This window comes from Capsicum annuum, chromosome 8 (genome assembly GCF_002878395.1).
Source record: "Capsicum annuum cultivar UCD-10X-F1 chromosome 8, UCD10Xv1.1, whole genome shotgun sequence".
NCBI classification, from domain to species: Eukaryota; Viridiplantae; Streptophyta; class Magnoliopsida; order Solanales; family Solanaceae; genus Capsicum; species Capsicum annuum.
The window spans coordinates 145,366,797-145,385,852 of NC_061118.1; the positions used below are offsets into that span (position 1 = coordinate 145,366,797).

The 19,056-nt window shown below is 36.0% G+C and overlaps 3 protein-coding genes across 3 annotated transcripts; 1 reads left to right on the forward strand and 2 right to left on the reverse strand.

The window, feature by feature from the left end:
* The first annotated feature begins 706 nt into the window (after positions 1 to 706).
* LOC107839198 (ascorbate transporter, chloroplastic) lies at positions 707 to 8,394 on the forward strand. The gene is made up of 11 exons (XM_016682592.2): positions 707 to 1,059; positions 3,554 to 4,125; positions 4,568 to 4,675; positions 4,969 to 5,124; positions 5,444 to 5,659; positions 6,108 to 6,317; positions 6,653 to 6,790; positions 6,903 to 7,004; positions 7,092 to 7,157; positions 7,750 to 7,834; positions 7,941 to 8,394. Exons 1-11 carry the CDS (start codon positions 1,005 to 1,007, stop codon positions 8,036 to 8,038), a joined length of 1,806 nt encoding a protein of 601 aa, XP_016538078.1. The 5' UTR covers positions 707 to 1,004; the 3' UTR covers positions 8,039 to 8,394.
* Positions 8,395 to 9,036: 642 nt separating this feature from the next.
* Positions 9,037 to 11,828, reverse strand: LOC107879240 (cytochrome P450 86A8). Its single transcript, XM_016726319.2, has one exon. The coding sequence runs from the start codon at positions 11,162 to 11,164 to the stop codon at positions 9,548 to 9,550; it is 1,617 nt and encodes a 538-aa protein (XP_016581805.2). The 5' UTR covers positions 11,165 to 11,828; the 3' UTR covers positions 9,037 to 9,547.
* A 3,512-nt stretch (positions 11,829 to 15,340) lies between these two features.
* Positions 15,341 to 18,421, reverse strand: LOC107839199 (origin of replication complex subunit 5). The gene is made up of 5 exons (XM_016682593.2): positions 18,198 to 18,421; positions 17,278 to 18,118; positions 16,770 to 17,186; positions 15,838 to 16,153; positions 15,341 to 15,735 (listed from the first exon to the last, which is right to left on the reverse strand). The coding sequence occupies exons 2-5, from the start codon at positions 18,111 to 18,113 to the stop codon at positions 15,682 to 15,684; spliced, it is 1,623 nt and encodes a 540-aa protein (XP_016538079.1). The 5' UTR covers positions 18,114 to 18,118; positions 18,198 to 18,421; the 3' UTR covers positions 15,341 to 15,681.
* Between the last annotated feature and the right edge of the window lie 635 nt (positions 18,422 to 19,056).

Sequence of the window (19,056 nt, forward strand, 5' to 3'; positions counted from 1 at the left end):
ATAAAATAAATTCCTAAATAATATTGTTTTTAAGTAAAGCAATAAGTTAATAAAGGAGGATGAGGAGGTACGGGGAATGCATTAAATTAGTTTGGGCCTAAACATGAATTGACCCATAATTGGGTTCGGTTGGACCAATTCTTGGCACATTATTTGCATTATATGGCCTATTCATGGCGCTCTTCAAATTATGTCCTAACTAACCCAATGAACGACATTTTGTTTGTCAAATTAGATACGTGGATTAAAAATGTATACTCCTATAGACAAGTGAAAAGCGTCCACCTATACTACCTTTTCCACATTATTTTGGGGCATTCTAGAGCTCAGTTTATATATATAATTATTTTTAATAATAGTGTTTGTATATTTTATTGATTGACTTCTTTTCGATGAGCTTCAATTTTAAAATTTTCAAAAAGCATTCTTTTTTTTTTTTAAATATCCAAACTCCTGCTGATGTGCAAAGAAGAGTGGATAAAAAGAAGCCACAACAAAAAGAAATATTCTTTTATACAAATGACCTACATTGTACATCTCACATCACTTTATTCCTTTTACAGGGACTCAACAATGAAGGACTTTTCGGTAAATTCAATATCCCACATCTTTTATTAAAATACCGAAAATACCCTTAACGTCCCACTTTGTTTTCATCGAATTCCCACTCTAAAATCATTCTACTTTTGTCAAACATGCAGAAGGGCATTCACGAGATTTCAACCACTTTGCAGTGGATGAAATGCAACGTGTCGTATTCTCAGCCCTCTGTTGCTTTTGGTTGTATCGAATTCCCACTGAGATTTTTACTTTTTCCCGCTTTTCACAATAAAATATAAACAGAAAATATAAATAGCAGAAATTCCATCTGAAAATTCGGATGAAGAAACAAACGTCACTCCTATTGTTATCTTCTTTCTCTGCACAGTTTTTAGAGAGAGAATTTTCTGAGGGAAGCTGAGTGTTTGCTGTTAGCTGCCGGAAAAAAGTAGACGCCGGTGACAATGGCTATCGGCGCCGTTGTTTCTAACCGGAATTTTGGTTGTTTTATCGGTTCAGGTAAAAACAATTTCTCCGTTTATGAACTTTAGCCTAAAGTATTTCTGCTTAGCTGAATTCGGAAGTTGTGAATTTCTACGGTAAATGTTCGACACTGTAGCATTTTGAGAAACATTGAAAAATGCACTGGATGGCGGAGGCATGTGGAAATTGATTGCACGTTTGTTGAATTTGTGAATGTAGTTTTGTATGATTAGAAAATTATTTAATATGTGTGGTTTGATTTTGTGCTGGCCTTTTGGATTTCTGCGTTTTTTAACTTAAGTTACTTAGCTTTTCGGTGTTTATGGTTAGCTGATTAGTGTAGTAAACGGAACTTGGAAGTTGTGAATTTCGACGGGAATTTGATTTTTTTTTTTTTTGAGAAATAGTGAAGAAGTATTGGATGGCGGATGCATGTGGTGAATTGATTGCATGTTCATTGAATTTGTGAATGTAGATTTTTATGATTAGAAATGTTTAGTTTCGGTGGAAATTCGGTTGTTTAATCTGATCAGGTAAACAATTTCTCCGTGTTTGAACTTTCGCTAAACTCTTAAGTGTTTCTTCTATGCTGCTGTTTACCTGATTAGTTCAGTATACGGAGTTCGGAAGTTGTGAATTTTTACGGCAAATGCTCGACACTTTAGCATTTTGAGAAATAGTGAAAAAGTTATTTGATGGCGGATGCATGGGGAAATCGATTGTGTGTTTGTTGAATCTATGAATGTAGTTTTTTAAAAAATGATTAAAACCGTGGAAAAAGTCTCTTGCAGAAATGCCCGGGTAAGACCGGGTACAATAAACCTTGTGCATAGCGGGAGCTTTGGTGCATCGGGCTGCCATTTAGTTTTTTAATGATTAGAAATATCTAGTTTTGATGGAAATCCGGCTTAAAACAGGTCGCATAAGAATTTCAGCTTCATGATAAAGTTTCGGTGGTTTGATTTTGTGCTGGCTTTTGGATTTCTGTATGTGTCTTTTTGTGCTGGAGTACTGTTTTGCCTCAATGCTTGAGCTAACCTGTAGAGTTAGAGAAATCTTTTGCATGCGATTGGATAAGTATAGATTTTGTGTGGCAGAGATTTCGATTTTGGTCATCTTAAGTGTTTAATTTAGATCAAGAATACATTGGATGTGGAGGAGGTAGCAGAAATGGCATTCATTTAAGCGATTGTGTTGAGTTTTTATGCTGTAAAGCTCTTTTAACTAAGACAAAGCTTAGTAGGTGTTTGGACATGATTTTGGAATCATTTATTTGGGCAGAGGTTGATGTGAAGTTGAAATTTTGTTTGGACATGTCATTTGGATTTCAGAAGTTGTACTTTTTCTCATAAACACGAAAATCTCACAATTTGTGAAAATTATAGAAACTTCGCCAATCTTATACAATCTTACAAAATAAGCAAACCATAGTTCATAACCAACGCATCAGAAAATACTAAGACGTTGCGTTAATAAATTGTATATCTCTGTGTTCCTCTTATATAAATTTATGTTTGCGATTACATTTATTACAGATTTTTAAATACACATAATTTTATAAAGATCCACTATTCCAATTGATCAACAACAGTAGTAACTAGTTATTCTTTAATGTAGTCCTCCCACATGGTATGGACAATCTCTTTATGTCGAACATGATTTTTTTTTCAAAATTTAAAATTATGAGTCCCTTGTTGTAGACTATAAACTATTGGGTCAATTTTTAAATTTGTAAGAAGTTAAAAACTAAATCACAAATTTGGAATTGAAATTCTACCTTTAGGTGAATTTGGGATTTGGATCAAAATTTCAAATTGGATTCAAAGTTTTGTTCAAATATCATAAACTAACACAAAATTCAAATTTGAAGTTCAAATTGCATGACCAAGCGACCCTTCAAATTTGTTTCTTATTCTAAATAAAAATCATTGTAGTAACAGAGAAGACTATTCCATCAAAATAACATTCACAGTGTAACCTCTCTGACCCCTTAGCTTCTAAAAATCTCTTGCACACTTTCTAAAGGATTATCCGTTAGCGCAAACTTGTGTAAAGTAATAGATGATTTGATAAATGGTTATTATACCTGACAAAGCTAAGGGAATATTGACTCCAAAATTGGGATAAATAAATGTACATGTACAAATTAATTTCATGATTTGACTCAATTGTTTGGAGAGATCAGAGATATATGTGAATACTACAAATTCGGGGAATCTTGTGATTCTTGTTGGTCATGGAAAATGCTGCAATAAACTAAGTTGGCCTCTGGATAAAGAAAGTAAAGAGCAATGTCTTCTAACTTTTTCTTTTTCACTTCACTTGTAGTTTCTGGGGAGCACTCTGAATTGTGAAGTGAAGTGAAATGTAAAGATCAGAATGTTAGGCAGTACTTGTGGCTGCAAAAAACTAAATTTAACACTTTACTGAAGCCTTTTCCTGATTTTGTCATTTACCTGATCTATTCAGTTCTTAGTATCTTGCATCTTTGTGGTGCCTTGGTTAATGAATCAATGAATTATGTCAACAGGGAGAGAGCAGTATACGGTACATCGCCATGGAGAGCGATTGGGGTTTGCTGCTTTGAAGTATGTTCAGAGGAATATGTTATACAATGAGCGGTGTCACTCAAGGAGTGGCTTATCGTACTCAAGTTGCATATATAGGTCGCATCCCCAATCTGTTGGACCTTTGGATGGTAAATCAACATTTTATGTTGAAGTCGTTCAACCTAACCGGTTTAGAGGAAAGTCTCGTGTCATCAATCCTAAGCGAAGAACCAAAAGATGGGAATGCTGTTTTTTCTCTACTGACTCAGGTAACAGTTGGATTCAACCAACGAAGCTGGATAAACTTGGTTCCGTTGATGGACAAAAGCAGCAGATAAAGCATGCGGCAGTAAATAGAGCGCAAGCCGACTACAAATCTGATGGATATGACATAACTGGAGCTTTGGGGTCTCTTATGTCATCGGAAGGGGCGAGTGAAGCTATTTTGGTGGAAGGGATTGAGCAAGCAAAACCTTGGTGGGAGGAATTTCCAAGAAGATGGATTGTTGTACTGCTGTGTTTTGCTGCATTTTTGTTATGTAACATGGATCGTGTGAGCAATTCATCCAACTTTTACTTTGATACTTAGCTTTCCATTCTGATCGTATGACCCCTCTTAGATTGGATATTACATTCCCTATTTGGGATGTTTGAATGTAGTGTTCATTGCTTACCTTTTTTAGCATAATTGATTCAGTAGTTTAAACACTTGCAAAAATCCATGGCCACTATATTAACCATTGCACCTCCTATGTTTTCAATAATCACCATCAAAATTTGTTCCTTACAAACATGATTGTGAGGTTCTAGCTACCTTGGGCTCAAGCTTTTTAATATGGATTAAGTCACTAAAGCTGTTAAAGTTCTTAGAGTTAGCTGAATAAAAATGAGTTTCCTCCTTCCATACGTTTTCTTTTCATCTTTTTGTATTTTTGATACAAGACCATGTGTGGCCATTTAATACTGTCCTAACTCGGCTTCAACTTTGATTCTAGGTAAACATGAGCATAGCAATTCTCCCAATGTCAAAGGAATTTAACTGGAACAGTGCTACGGTTGGTCTCATCCAGTCTTCCTTCTTCTGGGGCTATCTTCTCACTCAGGTCTTCTCATTTTAACATTGTCTTGGTTTCTTCTAGTGCATGAACTTTTTCCTTTTTCAGTACTGTCATTTCTACAATCTGTAGCATGATGGATGTGGGCTTCATGTATTCTGTCCATGTCTCAACCTAAGGTTTTATCCAACATTAATTTCTATGCTAACCTTAGAACTCTACTCTATGTAGCTGTTGAAGAGGGGCGAACACGTAGGAGAATGAATTCAATTTCTGATATGCTATTCTCATGTGCTAGATAAACCAATATCTTACTTTCAGTTAACATGTTCTATATGCAGATTGTTGGAGGGATATGGGCAGATAAACTTGGTGGGAAGATAGTGCTCGGCTTCGGAGTTGTCTGGTGGTCGATTGCAACTGTTTTAACTCCTTTTGCCGCCAGACTTGGACTTCCATTCTTACTTGTCGTGCGTGCCTTAATGGGTATAGGGGAGGTTAGTCTTTGTATGCTTTTTCCCATTTTCTTCCAAATCAGACACAGCTGATTTTCCAAACATTTTAAGTTGTCCTTAGAGGCTTAGACTACTGAGTAACCTGAAATTATTCTGGTTATGGATATTGGAAGACAAACTAATTGCTTCATGCTTAGCTATACTAAGCATGTGGATTTAAGAAGATGCATGTCATAGACTTATGGATCAACTGTGGTGCTTCACTGCACACTGATTCTTTTGTACTGCAACTGTAGTTGGTAAGGATTTAAATCAGTTATCACATGCATAATCTTTTTCTGACGATGTAATTTCTCGTCAGGGTGTCGCAATGCCTGCCATGAATAATATGCTCTCAAAGTGGATTCCTGTCTCTGAAAGAAGCAGATCTCTTGCTCTAGTGTATAGTGGAATGTATCTTGGTTCTGTTACAGGATTAGCTTTCTCTCCTATTTTGATCCAAAAGTTCGGATGGTCATCAGTGTTCTACTCCTTTGGTTCCCTTGGAAGCATTTGGTTTGCACTTTGGTTGACCAAGGTGAGTTTGTCTGCTTTTCTGTATCTTTGAATTCTGTTATTTTTAGTCTTCCAAAAGTTTCATGACTTCTGCTTATTTCTCCCTTTTCACTGCTTTCAACAATTTGGCTTAAGAATTAAAAGACCTTTGTGCTGGTAGTTGTGAAGTCTTAACAATGTAATGAAGTTATTAGTTTTCAGCTTGTAAGATCATTGCTAGACCTAAAACTTACGTGCATCAGTTTCATGTCAATGGATCAAAGATGTCTGCTTGTTATTTCCTTTCCATTATTTTTCAAGGTTGAAACATCACTACGTGATATGGTTTTAGCCACACTAATTTGAGGATTCTTGTGAAAAGGATGAGCTCTTGGAGTCCAGTTATGTCTGGTTTGTTTTTTCTGTGCCACGTTATCCGAGTCTTACCTGACTAGTACTCATTTGCTATACATTAACTGTTTTGTTTCCAGGCATATAGCTCTCCAAAAGATGATCCAGAGCTTAGTGAGCAGGAAAAGAGGCTGATCATGGGTGGAAGTGTCTCCAAGGAACCTGTGACTAACATCCCATGGAAACTAATTTTATCCAAGGCACCTGTCTGGGCTCTCATTATCTCCCATTTCTGTCATAACTGGGGAACATTTATTCTACTGACATGGATGCCTACATACTATAGTCAGGTATCTGATACTGCTGTCTGGCACCATCCTTCTTGGAATAAATTCTTCTCTTTGCATACTCCTCAACCTGGAAATTGGAGAACAAAAAAATAAAAACATCAATTTTTGTCTTGGTCTAAGTGGGGATTGTCATACCTTTAGAAGTACTTAGCTTACTAGCTGCAGTGGATCTTGACATTTCTCTGTAGTCCATGGGTTGAATTTTTAAGGTTTCGAGTTAAACTATCTGAAGTGACTCACTGTTCATCGATTATTTAGAAGATGGTCATATTTAGAAACAAACCTCACTGTGCAGGCTGATTAAGGTTTTCCATTCCTATCTTCTACCTCTTCAGGTTTTGAAGTTCAATCTCACCGAATCTGGACTATTCTGTGTATTGCCATGGCTGACCATGGCCGTATTTGCAAATATAGGTGGTTGGATTGCCGATACACTTGTGAGCAAAGGACTCTCCATAACATCAGTTCGTAAGGCAAGGACTTCAATAGAACTCTTGTATACAGTAAATATACAGTATATAGCATTATAGTTTAACCATCTAATCATGTTGTTTCTAATGTAACCCCACTTAAATAAATTTGCAGATTATGCAATCGATTGGTTTTCTGGGCCCTGCCTTTTTTCTTACACAATTAAGCCATGTGAAGACTCCTTTGTTCGCAGTGCTGTGCATGGCATGTAGTCAGGTCAGTGCCATAGGATAATGGAATGACATATTTTCGGGAGATTTTTACAAGTCTATTGATTAGAATAATAATTTGATTTTCTTGTAGGGATCGGATGCATTTTCTCAGTCTGGCCTCTACTCTAATCACCAAGACATTGGACCTCGTTACGCTGTAAGTACTTCTATTACATATAATGGCAAAATTAAAAAGAAAAGCTTTTAATGTTGATTGTGATGTCTGGAATGGTTTCTCCTACTTGTTTCCTTGGTTATTGGGTTACTGCACACCCAGAATACAACTTGTGGACTTCTATTTTTACACCATTAGTGGAAGTTCCTTTCTTGGCACTGGTAGCTACTACTACCCTCGTTCTGGTTTATATGACAATTTTTTTAGTCCGTTACGGAAAGAATGACCCACTTCAAAATGTGAAAACAATTAACTTTACACTTACCCCAATTTACCTTTAATGAGAAGCTTTTATAACCACACAAATGTTATAGCATGCTGGAGGCCCCATGTTTTAAAAGTTTTATAGCGATATAAATGCTATGGCATACCATATAATTGGAAGGGAGGGAGTATATTTTATGAATTTGTAATCAAAATTTTTTTTTACACTGTTGGCATGTCGTTTGACGGCTGTCAACCGCTGTTAAGCTTACCTGACCAATCATTTATCAAACAGAACAGCTCGGACATTTCATAGCTTGTTTTTGAAATTTAGGTGTTTGAAACTTTTGTATACTTTGCCCTCCCGCAGGGAGTGTTGTTGGGATTATCTAATACTGCTGGTGTGCTAGCTGGTGTCTTTGGTACAGCTGCAACTGGATACATTCTACAAAAAGGTATTCATGTTGTATATTTTCTTATCAGCTATTCAGCTTGGTGGTTCTGAATGAGAATGTCGGCTTAGAGTTTATTCAATGGTATTCCTGTATTTTCCTTGTGCAGGGTCTTGGGATGATGTGTTTAAGGTGGCTGTTGTATTATACATCATAGGCACATTAGTCTGGAATTTCTTCTCAACCGGAGAGAGAGTCCTCGAGTAGATAATCTTTGTTGCGCAAAGGACGAAGCCCAGACACTCGTGCAAATCCATTGAATACCTTGAAACGAATTTTACTACTAGCGTAAAATATAGTTAAGAGAACAAGGTGTTAATGCTCACAGGTTTATACCTAGAAAGGACCATGCAAACAATTTTCAGAGTTGCCTGTGGAATGTGGAAAGTTTCTGCTTAAAGGTGCTCTATAGTTGCATATAACTTTGGACCATGCATAGTCAATAGCTATCTGGGTAATTTGACCCTGTAAATGTTAGTATGTTTACTGGCATGGATTTCCAATAGAAAACCTTATAAGAAGCCTGGACAATTCTTTAGCAGAGTATTTTCCTTTAGGCCTGATATTGTTTGCTCATTATCGTGTTATTATGGTTCCATTGTCCATGTTTAATGTCTCAGGATGCCCTGATCTGATACTTACTGATGGACCCTCAAAAAATTAGGAAACTTGAGGTAGTATAGTACACAATTTTCAATTCTAGTCTTTGAGTTACTTTCACTTACGCCCACACCATTATTCGTTAAACTTATAAGTTATAACCAAGATTTGGTCAGAGATCCTGGGAAAGAAATAGAGTTGAATTTATGAAGAAAAACACTCTGAGAGGTTATAAACTTCACCATGGGATTGTGATATACTCCCTTTGTCCCGTTTGAACTGTTGTTTTAGCTCAAAAAAATCGGTCGCTTTAGGAATTCAAGACTAAAGTATTGTTTACAATTATACCCTTTAACATTAAAGAAGTGTGTACAATATTTAAGAGGATAAATTAGTCTAACCTTTACTAAATAGGGGTATGTTAGTAAACTACAACTTAACATTTGAACAAATTTCACCTTCAAATGAGGAAAATGATCTGCAGACAAGTTAGGGTTCAATTCTGGTTGCAAATATCATTTAATTTTGACAAAGAAAATGAAATTGAATTAACTTGATTTTATACGATCTTCCAAAAACTAATCTCAACCTAGGAAAAGGTCATATACATAAAACAAATATCATTATTTAAAAATCTTATAAAGAAACAAAAGAATTAACATACCAATAAAGTGTGAAAAGGTAGAAATACAAAGAATTCAGGTTGATCAACCAAACGAAGTTAAAAGAACAAATAATTCAGTTTTACGACACTAAAATAATTAAAAGTAGAAAAGGAAAAAAGTGCTAGCTAGTACTTGTACAACTTATTACTAGTAATAACATTATTGAGAAATCTGCCTCCTCTTCAATCTCAAAATCATTTCCAATTGTCCCATCTACCACCCAAAAAAGTTTTCTCCCACAATGAATAATGTGATGTACCTTAAAATCATGAATATCATGCCAACTCCACTTCTCCTTTGTGACATAGAGCAGCCATAATTGATTATTCATGTGAGAATTTAACCACCATATTAAGCTCATCCAAATCCAACTATAGTACTTCTTTGCAATCAATATTTGCCGACACCATTCTTTAATCCACCTCAACAACCCCCACCCCTCTACCCATAATTATGAACATTCATCTTTGTCCCGTTCCAATTTTTGGCCTACTTGCACCTCTCTTTCCTTCTTTACACTATTCACGAATGGTGTGAGGTCTCTTGGACGAAGATCCACTTTAAGTCCGTCTTTCATGAACAAAGTCAAGGACATTTTCTGCTCCACCTTGTGGCCAGGAGCAACCGTGAGCCGATGGCGGAGCAGTACTGCCGCCGCCACCGACTTCATTTGCAAATATGCCAAGTCTTTCCCTAGACATATCCTTGGACCAGCATTAAATGCCACAAACTTGTACTGTTCATGCATTACAAACTTTTGGCCATCTTTAGTTAGCCATCTTTCTGGCTTGAATTCTAAACAATCTTCTCCCCATGTAGTCTTCATTCTTCCAGCTGAATATATCGAATATGTTATTGACGAACCCGCTGGAACAAATGTCCCGTCTGGCAACACATCGTCAACCACCACATGCTTTGAGTCCTCCGGCACCGAGGGATAGAGCCGGAGTGTTTCCGACAATGCAGCTTTCAAGTAGGTTAGCCGATCAACTTCTTCGAACGCCAACGGCTCGTCGAGCCATGATGACGTGTCACTGCCACGTGTCTCCACCAAGACCGTGGATATTTCCTGTAAGATTTTTTGTTCAACTACTGGATTCTGGATGACCAACCAGAAAAACCAACTCAACGCAACGGATGACGTGTCACGTCCAGCTAGGATGAAGTTGAGTGCCACGTGTTGCAAGAACTTGTCAGTATAGGATTCTTTTTTCTTCATAAACCTTGATAACAAGTCATCATGTGGGTTACCATCTTTATGCTGACTCATCAACTCGAGCTTACGTGTACTGATGACATCAGACATGTATTTGTCCAGCTGTACAAGGCTTCGGCTCAAGCTGACTTCCATTCCAAGCCCAAGCCATTTTTTCATCTTCCATATAACTTCCGGTAAAATAAACCGCTGCAGCGATGCCTCTGTGGCTCGGTCAAAAGCCAACGCAAATGTATTATCGGGCAAGCCGGGTGCCAATGTGTGTGGGTCCTTGCCGAAAGCCAAGCCGCAAATGTTATCAAAAGTAAGCCGAAGCAAAAGATCTTGCAAATCAACCGGCTTGGCTTCGAGCTGAGCCGTTTTAAGAATCGGACAAAACCTAAGCTGAATGGCCCGATTAACCCATCGGGCCATGGCTTGCCTCAGGGTCCGAGTCGTGAACTCGAGAGCCGCAGTCTTCCTCTGAAAAAGCCACGTGTCACCATCAGAGTTGAATATCCCTTGACCAAGCAGCTCATGGAAAACAGCTTGCCAAGTCGGACCTTTCGGGTAGTTCTCGAATCGGGTCCTGAGAATATGCTCCAGATTCTTCGGGTCACACGTGACGGTCACGAGACCTTGCTTCCGGGCCAAGAAAGGGATAGCACATATGCATGTCTGGTACGTGCCACCACACGCGCGGAGGTTGTCCACAATCCAGTCATGCATACGTTCAGAGTTCTCGATCAAGCCGGGCAAACTGCCTAATAAAGGCCAGACCCTTGGGCCCTTGAGGGATCTTGAAATGAAAGTGAACCATAGTAGATAACATGTTATGGCAGTAAACAAGAACAAAGCTATAGCAATGTCCATATTATATTTGTAAGCAGTTTGAGAATGGTCAGTATAGTACTACTTAGTGAAAGTAGAAGAGATATATGAGGGAATTTATAGGGAGGAAAATAATAGTAGTAGTTGAAGTAGAATTCAGTAGCAATAACTAAGTGCTAGACTGTTTCTTGAATTTCACCATCTAAATTTTCTCCTTGTGATCTGGCAAACACAATAAATGCATACAAAAGAAAAGACTATATTTAAGATTAGTAGCAAAAGGACAGTCAATGAAACCACTATAGCCCAAAAACTTAACAGTGGGTATAGACTCAAAAGGAAAAATACAAAGAGGGGTGGTGGGGGTAGGGGGTTGGGATGAAAAGCTTCCCAACTAATTTCTGCAAAGAAAGGAGCTGGTCTTTAAATTCTAGCATTAAATGAAACGGTAGTAGTAGTAGTACTGAATGAAGTAAATGAGATTAGTTGAGAAAGTTTGGAGAAAGAGAAAAATAAAACAGATGTAGATTCCCATTGAAACAAAATAAAAGGGAAGTGAACATACATACGTACAAAGGAATAGATAGTTATAGTTATGGAGCTGTATGGCTTTTTTTTTTTTTTGTTAAAATTCAAAACTTGTAGTTAAGAATTAGTAGAACAACCATAAATGGAACATGGGATTGTGATTATGGAAGATAGTTATGTGTTGGGTGAACGACCTGCCACCAACAAATTTATAGTCAAGTACCTCACGTTACTTGACTCTTATCCCATCTAACTCATTTTAATCCCTTATATCAATATAAATAATATCTTTGTAATTACTAATACCCTATAAACTCTGTAACGGCATCGTTTGTCCAAATTGCAATAGCAAAATATTGTCGTCACAAAAGATAGTTTTAAAGCAAGCTTGACAATTATTGTGAAATGTTGTTTATAGAGAGGTCTATAGCTACTTTTTTTATGATTTTAAGTATTAGTCATTTTTGTAAATATGATATGTTTGAGAAATTGAATATAGTGATAATAAAGGGTAGTACAAATAACTAGGGGGATGCAAAAATTTAAAAGACAAATGCTGACAGGAGTGGATTGTTCGGATTATAAGCATCTTCACCTCCGATTCTAAGATTAAGTCACTAAAGATCAAATAAGGTGGAAGATCAAGGGAGGGGTGATGGAGCAAAAAATTACTACTCCTCCATCCCATTTTATATGTCATAATTTAATCGGACATGAAGTTTAAGAAATAAGAAAAGGCTTGACGATGTTTTACCAAATTATCTTTTATTAAAATTTGTACTATCTACTACTAAGTGGACCTTATAAGTGAGATGAATAAAGATAAAAGTAAAATTGTGTCTTTAAATGTTAAGAAAAGGTGACATGTGAAGGACAAAAAAAAAATGACGATACGGAATAGTAAAATGATACAAAGAGAGCACTAAATCAATTACAATGGCAGAAGTTGCCTTTGACTTTGTTGAATGCAGAATGAGACAAGAGGAGAAAAAGTCAACTAGCAATATATAGAGAAGACTGTGTGTCATGGTTTTCTGGTTCCTAGTAAAACAAAACAAAAGTCAAAAGTAAGGTTTTTTTTTTTTTTTTTTTTTTTGAACAGAACGAAACCTTAGCCGATTGATTGGGAAATGGAGCCTTTTCTTCTTGCAAATGCAAGTGTAGATAAACCCTGCAGGGCATCAAATGCTATTTGATTCAAGTCAACCCCCAAAAAAATGATACTTAAAAAAGTTTAGTTTCTGACTACCACACTTGTTACTGCAAGATTTTATTTCCTTTTTTCCCCTTTTAATAATCGTGTAGCTTTGATGAATTCGCCTAAATTCTAAGAATGCATAGCACCTTTCGCTAACAACAAATCTCACGTAACTCTATCTATCAAAGCTAGGATAGATGGACAGAATCACCTAATATTTTTGTTTCGACTAGAATTTGACCCTAAGATCTCATATTCTCAACTCACTTCATTGATTTTTTTATTTATCAATACATTTATTTTCAAAATCTCAAAAATAAAGAAAAAACCCTTTAGTTTTCTATTGAGAAAAATGACAAACTAAAGCAAGCTTCTACTTTGATTTGATGGATTAGACATTATTTACTTAATTTGGTTAAGTTACTTTACTAAATTCCTTGTTTTTTTTCAGCAAAGTTTTCTGAGATTGGTGCAACTGTCTCCTAATAATTTAGGTGATAATCCATGGCCTCATTTGTTTTCATTAACTCGTTTGATAATAAATGTAGTTCGGAATAATTAAGATGTTTTTAACTATTAATATGAATAATTAAGATTTTTTATTTTTCAATATTTGAATGTGCATAATTTATTTATTTGTAAACATTATAAATATACAATTCAAATGAAAAAAAGTAATTAAATAATTTATGTTGGCTAAAGATGGTGGAGATGATTGATGTTGTAGTGATAGATGTGATTATGACGGTTGGCATTGGTGGCGATTGTTATGATGGTGAAGTTGGTTGATTGTTAGTAATTTGTAATGTAGATGAGGGTGGCCTAAGAATGTGTGGTGGTTAATAATGAATTATTGATGCTAGTTGTGATTGTGAAGGTCATTGGTAGTTGGGATTGACTGTATAGTGATGGTAGCAATTTATAATAATTGTGGAGGTGCATGGCAGCAACTACGACGACGATATTGACCGTGAATATAATTATAATGATGGAGATAGTAGATGTAGTAGCAAGTAGTTACTGACAGTAGTGATTGTTAATGGTGGCGATTACAAGTGGTTGACAGTGATGATTGGTAGCAGTGACTAGTGGTTTACGATGGTGATAGTGGTGGTGAAGGCAGAAGTGGTTAATGGTGATGATTGGTGATTGTGAGTAGAGTGATGATGAAGATTCGATACAAAAAAATCTCTTAATAATTAATAAGTACCTATTTAGACTAAATAAGTACTCATATCATAATATAAACCAAAGATGCATTTGAGTTCGGGACCATTCAGATTCAGATAGTTGAAAATAAATGAGGCGTAAATGTCATTGAAAAAAAAGTCCTGTGAAAGAGCACTTAAACGTACAAAAACAAACTAAATGCCATTGACTCATTCTTGGGTATCGTACGATTACGTGTAGTTTTTTTCCTAATTTTTAATGTATGTAGAGAACCCGAAAATACCATTTGTACAGGTTAATGACCCAATGAAAACATGACCCGCCAACCCCTTTAAATTTGTACAGGTTAATGACCCACTCATATTTAATTCTAACTCATCTTCACTTAGGATCTGGGGTAAATATGTAGTCAAATAACCATGTAAAATCTTAAAAATATTGCTACTACCTTTTCTGTTTGATATGTTTATTAGTCATAATAAAGAAAGAAAAAGTTGTATTCAATAAATTAAACAAATTATAAGAAAACAAAAGAAATTAGAACTTGGTAAGAGCTGAGGGAATTAAGCTATCACTCATTGATTAATCCATCTTGGCTTGGTTCATCTCAAGTCCAAGCCACCTATAGGCAGGTTAATGAACCTCATGGACAATGAGACATCCATCTTTAAAATGTATCCCTCTTATTTAGGTCTCAAATGCAGGTATTTAACAAAATTCAACTTATTAGACAAACTACCTATGGATTTTGATTTAAAGAATTACAAAGGGATTAAAAAAAAAGGGTCCTTGATCTGAGTCATTTGAGTTTTCTTGTCACTCAAAAGACCTATATATTGCATTCGTTCAAGATTAGGAGGCAGTTACATTTTGCAGCATGATCGCATTCTAGTTCTATTGTGTTTTTCTCGTAAACTTACAGCTTCTTAAGAGACCACAAATTGTCCTCGACATCAAAAGAGGGAGCATATGTAAAAGAAAATATTGAATAATATCGAGTCCCATGGAACCGTCCCCTTTCCTGAGGACCCCTTTTTAAGTCCATAGAGAAGAAGCATAAGAGATATCTTATATTCCAAGATCAAAAGAGCATTATATAAGAGATTTCACATTGAACATAGAGAGTAACCTCCTTGCACCTGACTTGATACCAACAGAGTAGTGTAGTGAGTTGCGTACACCTCAACTATTCCTCTATAGAAATATTCAAATAGAATAAAAGTACCTTTCAGCAAAATATATATATATGCTTCATGAATCTATAGCACCAATTAAAGCAGATGTGACTGACCATGTTTAGGAATCGAATTTGAATCACTTAATGGCTGCAAAGTAATGGACTAGCTTAGACTCTCAAAACAGGAAAAATCATAAAAAGCAATTAATCACTTGGGTATAGTCGTATGATCCATGTTAGTCAATATTTCGCTAGATGACACTATTTTTATTGTTCTTCGTGGAGTACACTGAAACCAACTTACACTTAAGTCTCTTGCCGTCGAGTATACAACAATGAGTGATACATATAACAAGAATCTTAACCGTGCATTCACCATGCCAACGGGTTGTTTAGGTGATGTCACATTGTTGACTTGCATCATGTTCACATATAGCTCTTGATTGACATGCAAAATCATTTTAACATGAACGGACATCTTCTATATCATCCTCCTCTATATAAATACTTTGACAGAGGAAATTTTAGGCTCCTTGCAACCTGCAGAGTGAGAGAGACAAAGTGAGCCATGATGAAAAGTGACAACAGATTTGGCCATTTTTTTACATTAAACAATTATGGAAACAGATTCTGAAAGGTTACCTTAAGAGCCATAGCTTCGGATACCATAGATCGGTACCGATTAGCGCCTTCCAAGGGGCAACTTCCACCTTTACTGATAAAATTAGCATTACACAGACTTGATAATTCCAAAAGAACATGAGACAATAGTCCATTAGTCCAACTCTCTCCTTCCAATCCACCATCTCCTTGTGCTTCATCATCAGGTAAGCATTCTGACACAGATACAATACACTGAAATATGGCTAATAATCTTTCCAGGGGAAACGTTCCTGGTCCCTTCAAGAGCAAGTCTTGTTCTGCAGTTTCCTTTTTCTCTTTTGACTTCTCCGAGCTCCTAAAAACAGAGATCATATCTTTAGGCATGTCGGATAATGAAGTAAGATAATCGAAGACAACTAAAATATGATTTGCATCAGATAAATGTGAAGCACTTAAAAACAGGATTTAACACATCAAGTACCAGGCAGATAAAATAACAGTACCATCCAAATCCTTAAGAGACATTAGTGATGTATATGAAGTAGCAACGCTTCAAATGCCAATAAGGATCCACTAACAAACCTAATCAGCAGACAACATAGCCCCTTCTTCAAAACTTAAATTTCCTTAAGAACTCTCATAATGAGCAAATAGGACTTTAAAGCTTCATAAAATTAGGAAAACGTTTCTACTAATTGCTTCGATGATAAGGAAGTAATTTCTCATTTTGACATCTTGTGATTAAGTGATTCAGTCCAATTTATCACCCCTGATTATTTCAGTATAACTATGTCAAGTATGCCAATTTGTCACGCAACAAAGACTTGCTATATTTGTTCTGTACTTAAATTTAAGAAAATGAAGCTATGACCAAAGCAATCATGTCAATGCAAAGAAAGCCATCAATACAAGCAAAAGAGGAAACTAAAATTAACAGCATTGTAAGAAAAACAGAATTCAGAACTACTTACTTCCTCTTCCGTTTTCCATTACTGAAACCTCCAGTTGAATCAAACAAGGATGCATCAAGTGTAGCTGGGTTTTTTGAAGCAAGGAAAGCACAAATAAGAAGGTACTTGGCACAAGCAGACATATGAAAGTCTATCTCATCAGAAGATTCACTAACTCCCATTTTCTTGGCAATGCCTTTCCATTTGTTCGTCTTAGCTGAGGCTTCAGAAGACAGCCTGTTTTCAACTCTGAATGTGTCATTCAGCGATGGTCCAATATGTGGCTGAAGATGAGAAAATAGTTCTCTTTTCACATCTCCACTTGGAACAATGCCTAAATCATCCAGAGGTTCATAATATATCTGATATAATGGTGAGAATGCAGTCGATAATTCATCAACTCGTCTAGTAACTCGACAAAATGGCCTCAGCACCACTCTGTATCAAAGAAGTCAGAATACATGTTACCACTTGAATTTCTAATAACGCCACCAAAGTGATGAAAATCAAATTGAAAACTCAAACTTACTCGAGAAATGAGGAATATAGCTTTGGGTTTTCCTGGTTTTTCATCAAGATTTGACGAAGTTCATCCTCAGTGTAATCAGGAAAGTAAACAGGCACAGGCTCTACATAACCAGTGTCCAAGTAATACGTATCAGGTGACGCATTGCTGAGAAAAATCAAACCCACTTCCGGCATTTTCAGAATATCATACAGTTTAAACATAAAACTCAATATGTTGGAACCCTTATCCCATTCACGAACAAGCTCCAAATTATCAAATACCAAGTAAACCATTTCCCCCCTAGCCCTCCCCATCGATTTCTTCGAGCTAGATTTCACCACATTCCCCTTCAAACTATCAACCACATTACGAAGTGCCTCCTGCAAAAGATTAACAAAATCGGAGGGCTTCTCACAACGTTTCACACTCAAATACCGATTGCTTTCATTCCTTCTATGAAGCAACAACTGATTCAACACAGACTCAAACAGTATCCTCGGACTATAACACGTTACACAACTACAATAAACAAACGGACGTTTAAGGTGCTTGAATATCTGAAGAATGGAACTTGTTTTCCCAGTGGAAGCACCTCCGTATACGAAAACAGGAAACATTGGAGAATCCAATGGACCCAAAATGCGTAACAATTCAATTATTTGAGCACGTCTACCTGGTAAACTAGAAATCAAATCATCAAAACTAATCGATTCGTCTCCGTAAGCGAGATCGTCTATTGTCAAAGGTTGTTGATTACATAAATTCAACTTCCCTGTAGAATTAGATGGATTTGGTGTGCTAGATAATGATGCTCTAGTTGTTCTTCTCGGAGTTTGTGCATTTCCTTCATCACCCATTTTTTCTACAAAATTCAAAATATCAGTATAAGCATTCAATTACAGAGTTAGTATTAGTCGAGCTGCACGAAAGCTGATGCTTACACTGCAGTTATTAAAAGGAAAAAAATAGTGAAAAGAGAAAGAGAGAGATGAGGACGGATCTTGTGGTGTTTGGCGGTGGTCGGAGGAACGGACTCTACCGGAGTTTTGTGGTGGACGGTGAAGAAAAAAATGGAGTCGAAAGGGTGTTTAATCAACCCTAGGTTTATGACAGCTAATTTTCCCGCCAATATGAAAGGTGCGACTCAAATAGAGCCGAAGAACCGAATGGATAGTTAAATGTATTTTATTACAATTTTGAAAATAAATGGTCAGTATTTGATTAATTTTCCACATCACAGTTATTGATCAAATTAATATCATCTAATAGCTATTGGCTATTTTAGCTATTTTCTGTCTATATAATTTTTATATTAAATTGATATAATGCTTATATCATATTAATATATACTATTTTTTTTTAAAAAGAGATAAAATCTATGCATGCTTACTCGTTTTCTATACCAGATTGATATGACATTTATAACACATTAATACAAAAGAAAGAGAACCTACACATGCATATACAGTTCTTATACCAAATTGATACAACATTTATACTACTTTGATGCATTTTTATTGTTAAAAAATATAGTAGTAAAATCAAAGATAGAAAAGCTGAATTCCTTTTTCATAAGAAAATGGACAATCTTTAAAAAAAAAAATGGAACCAAAAAAAGACTTATTTGAAAAAAAAAAAAAAGAAATGGAGAAGGAGACGAAGCCTACTGCGAAATGGCTAAAAGTAAGTTTTAATTTAGTGGTTAATTGCAGGTAATTAGTTTTGGATGACTACTATGATGGAATTATTTTAGGGTGAAGTGTTATTTTTAACCTTTTCCTTAAATTATATTTAATCCCT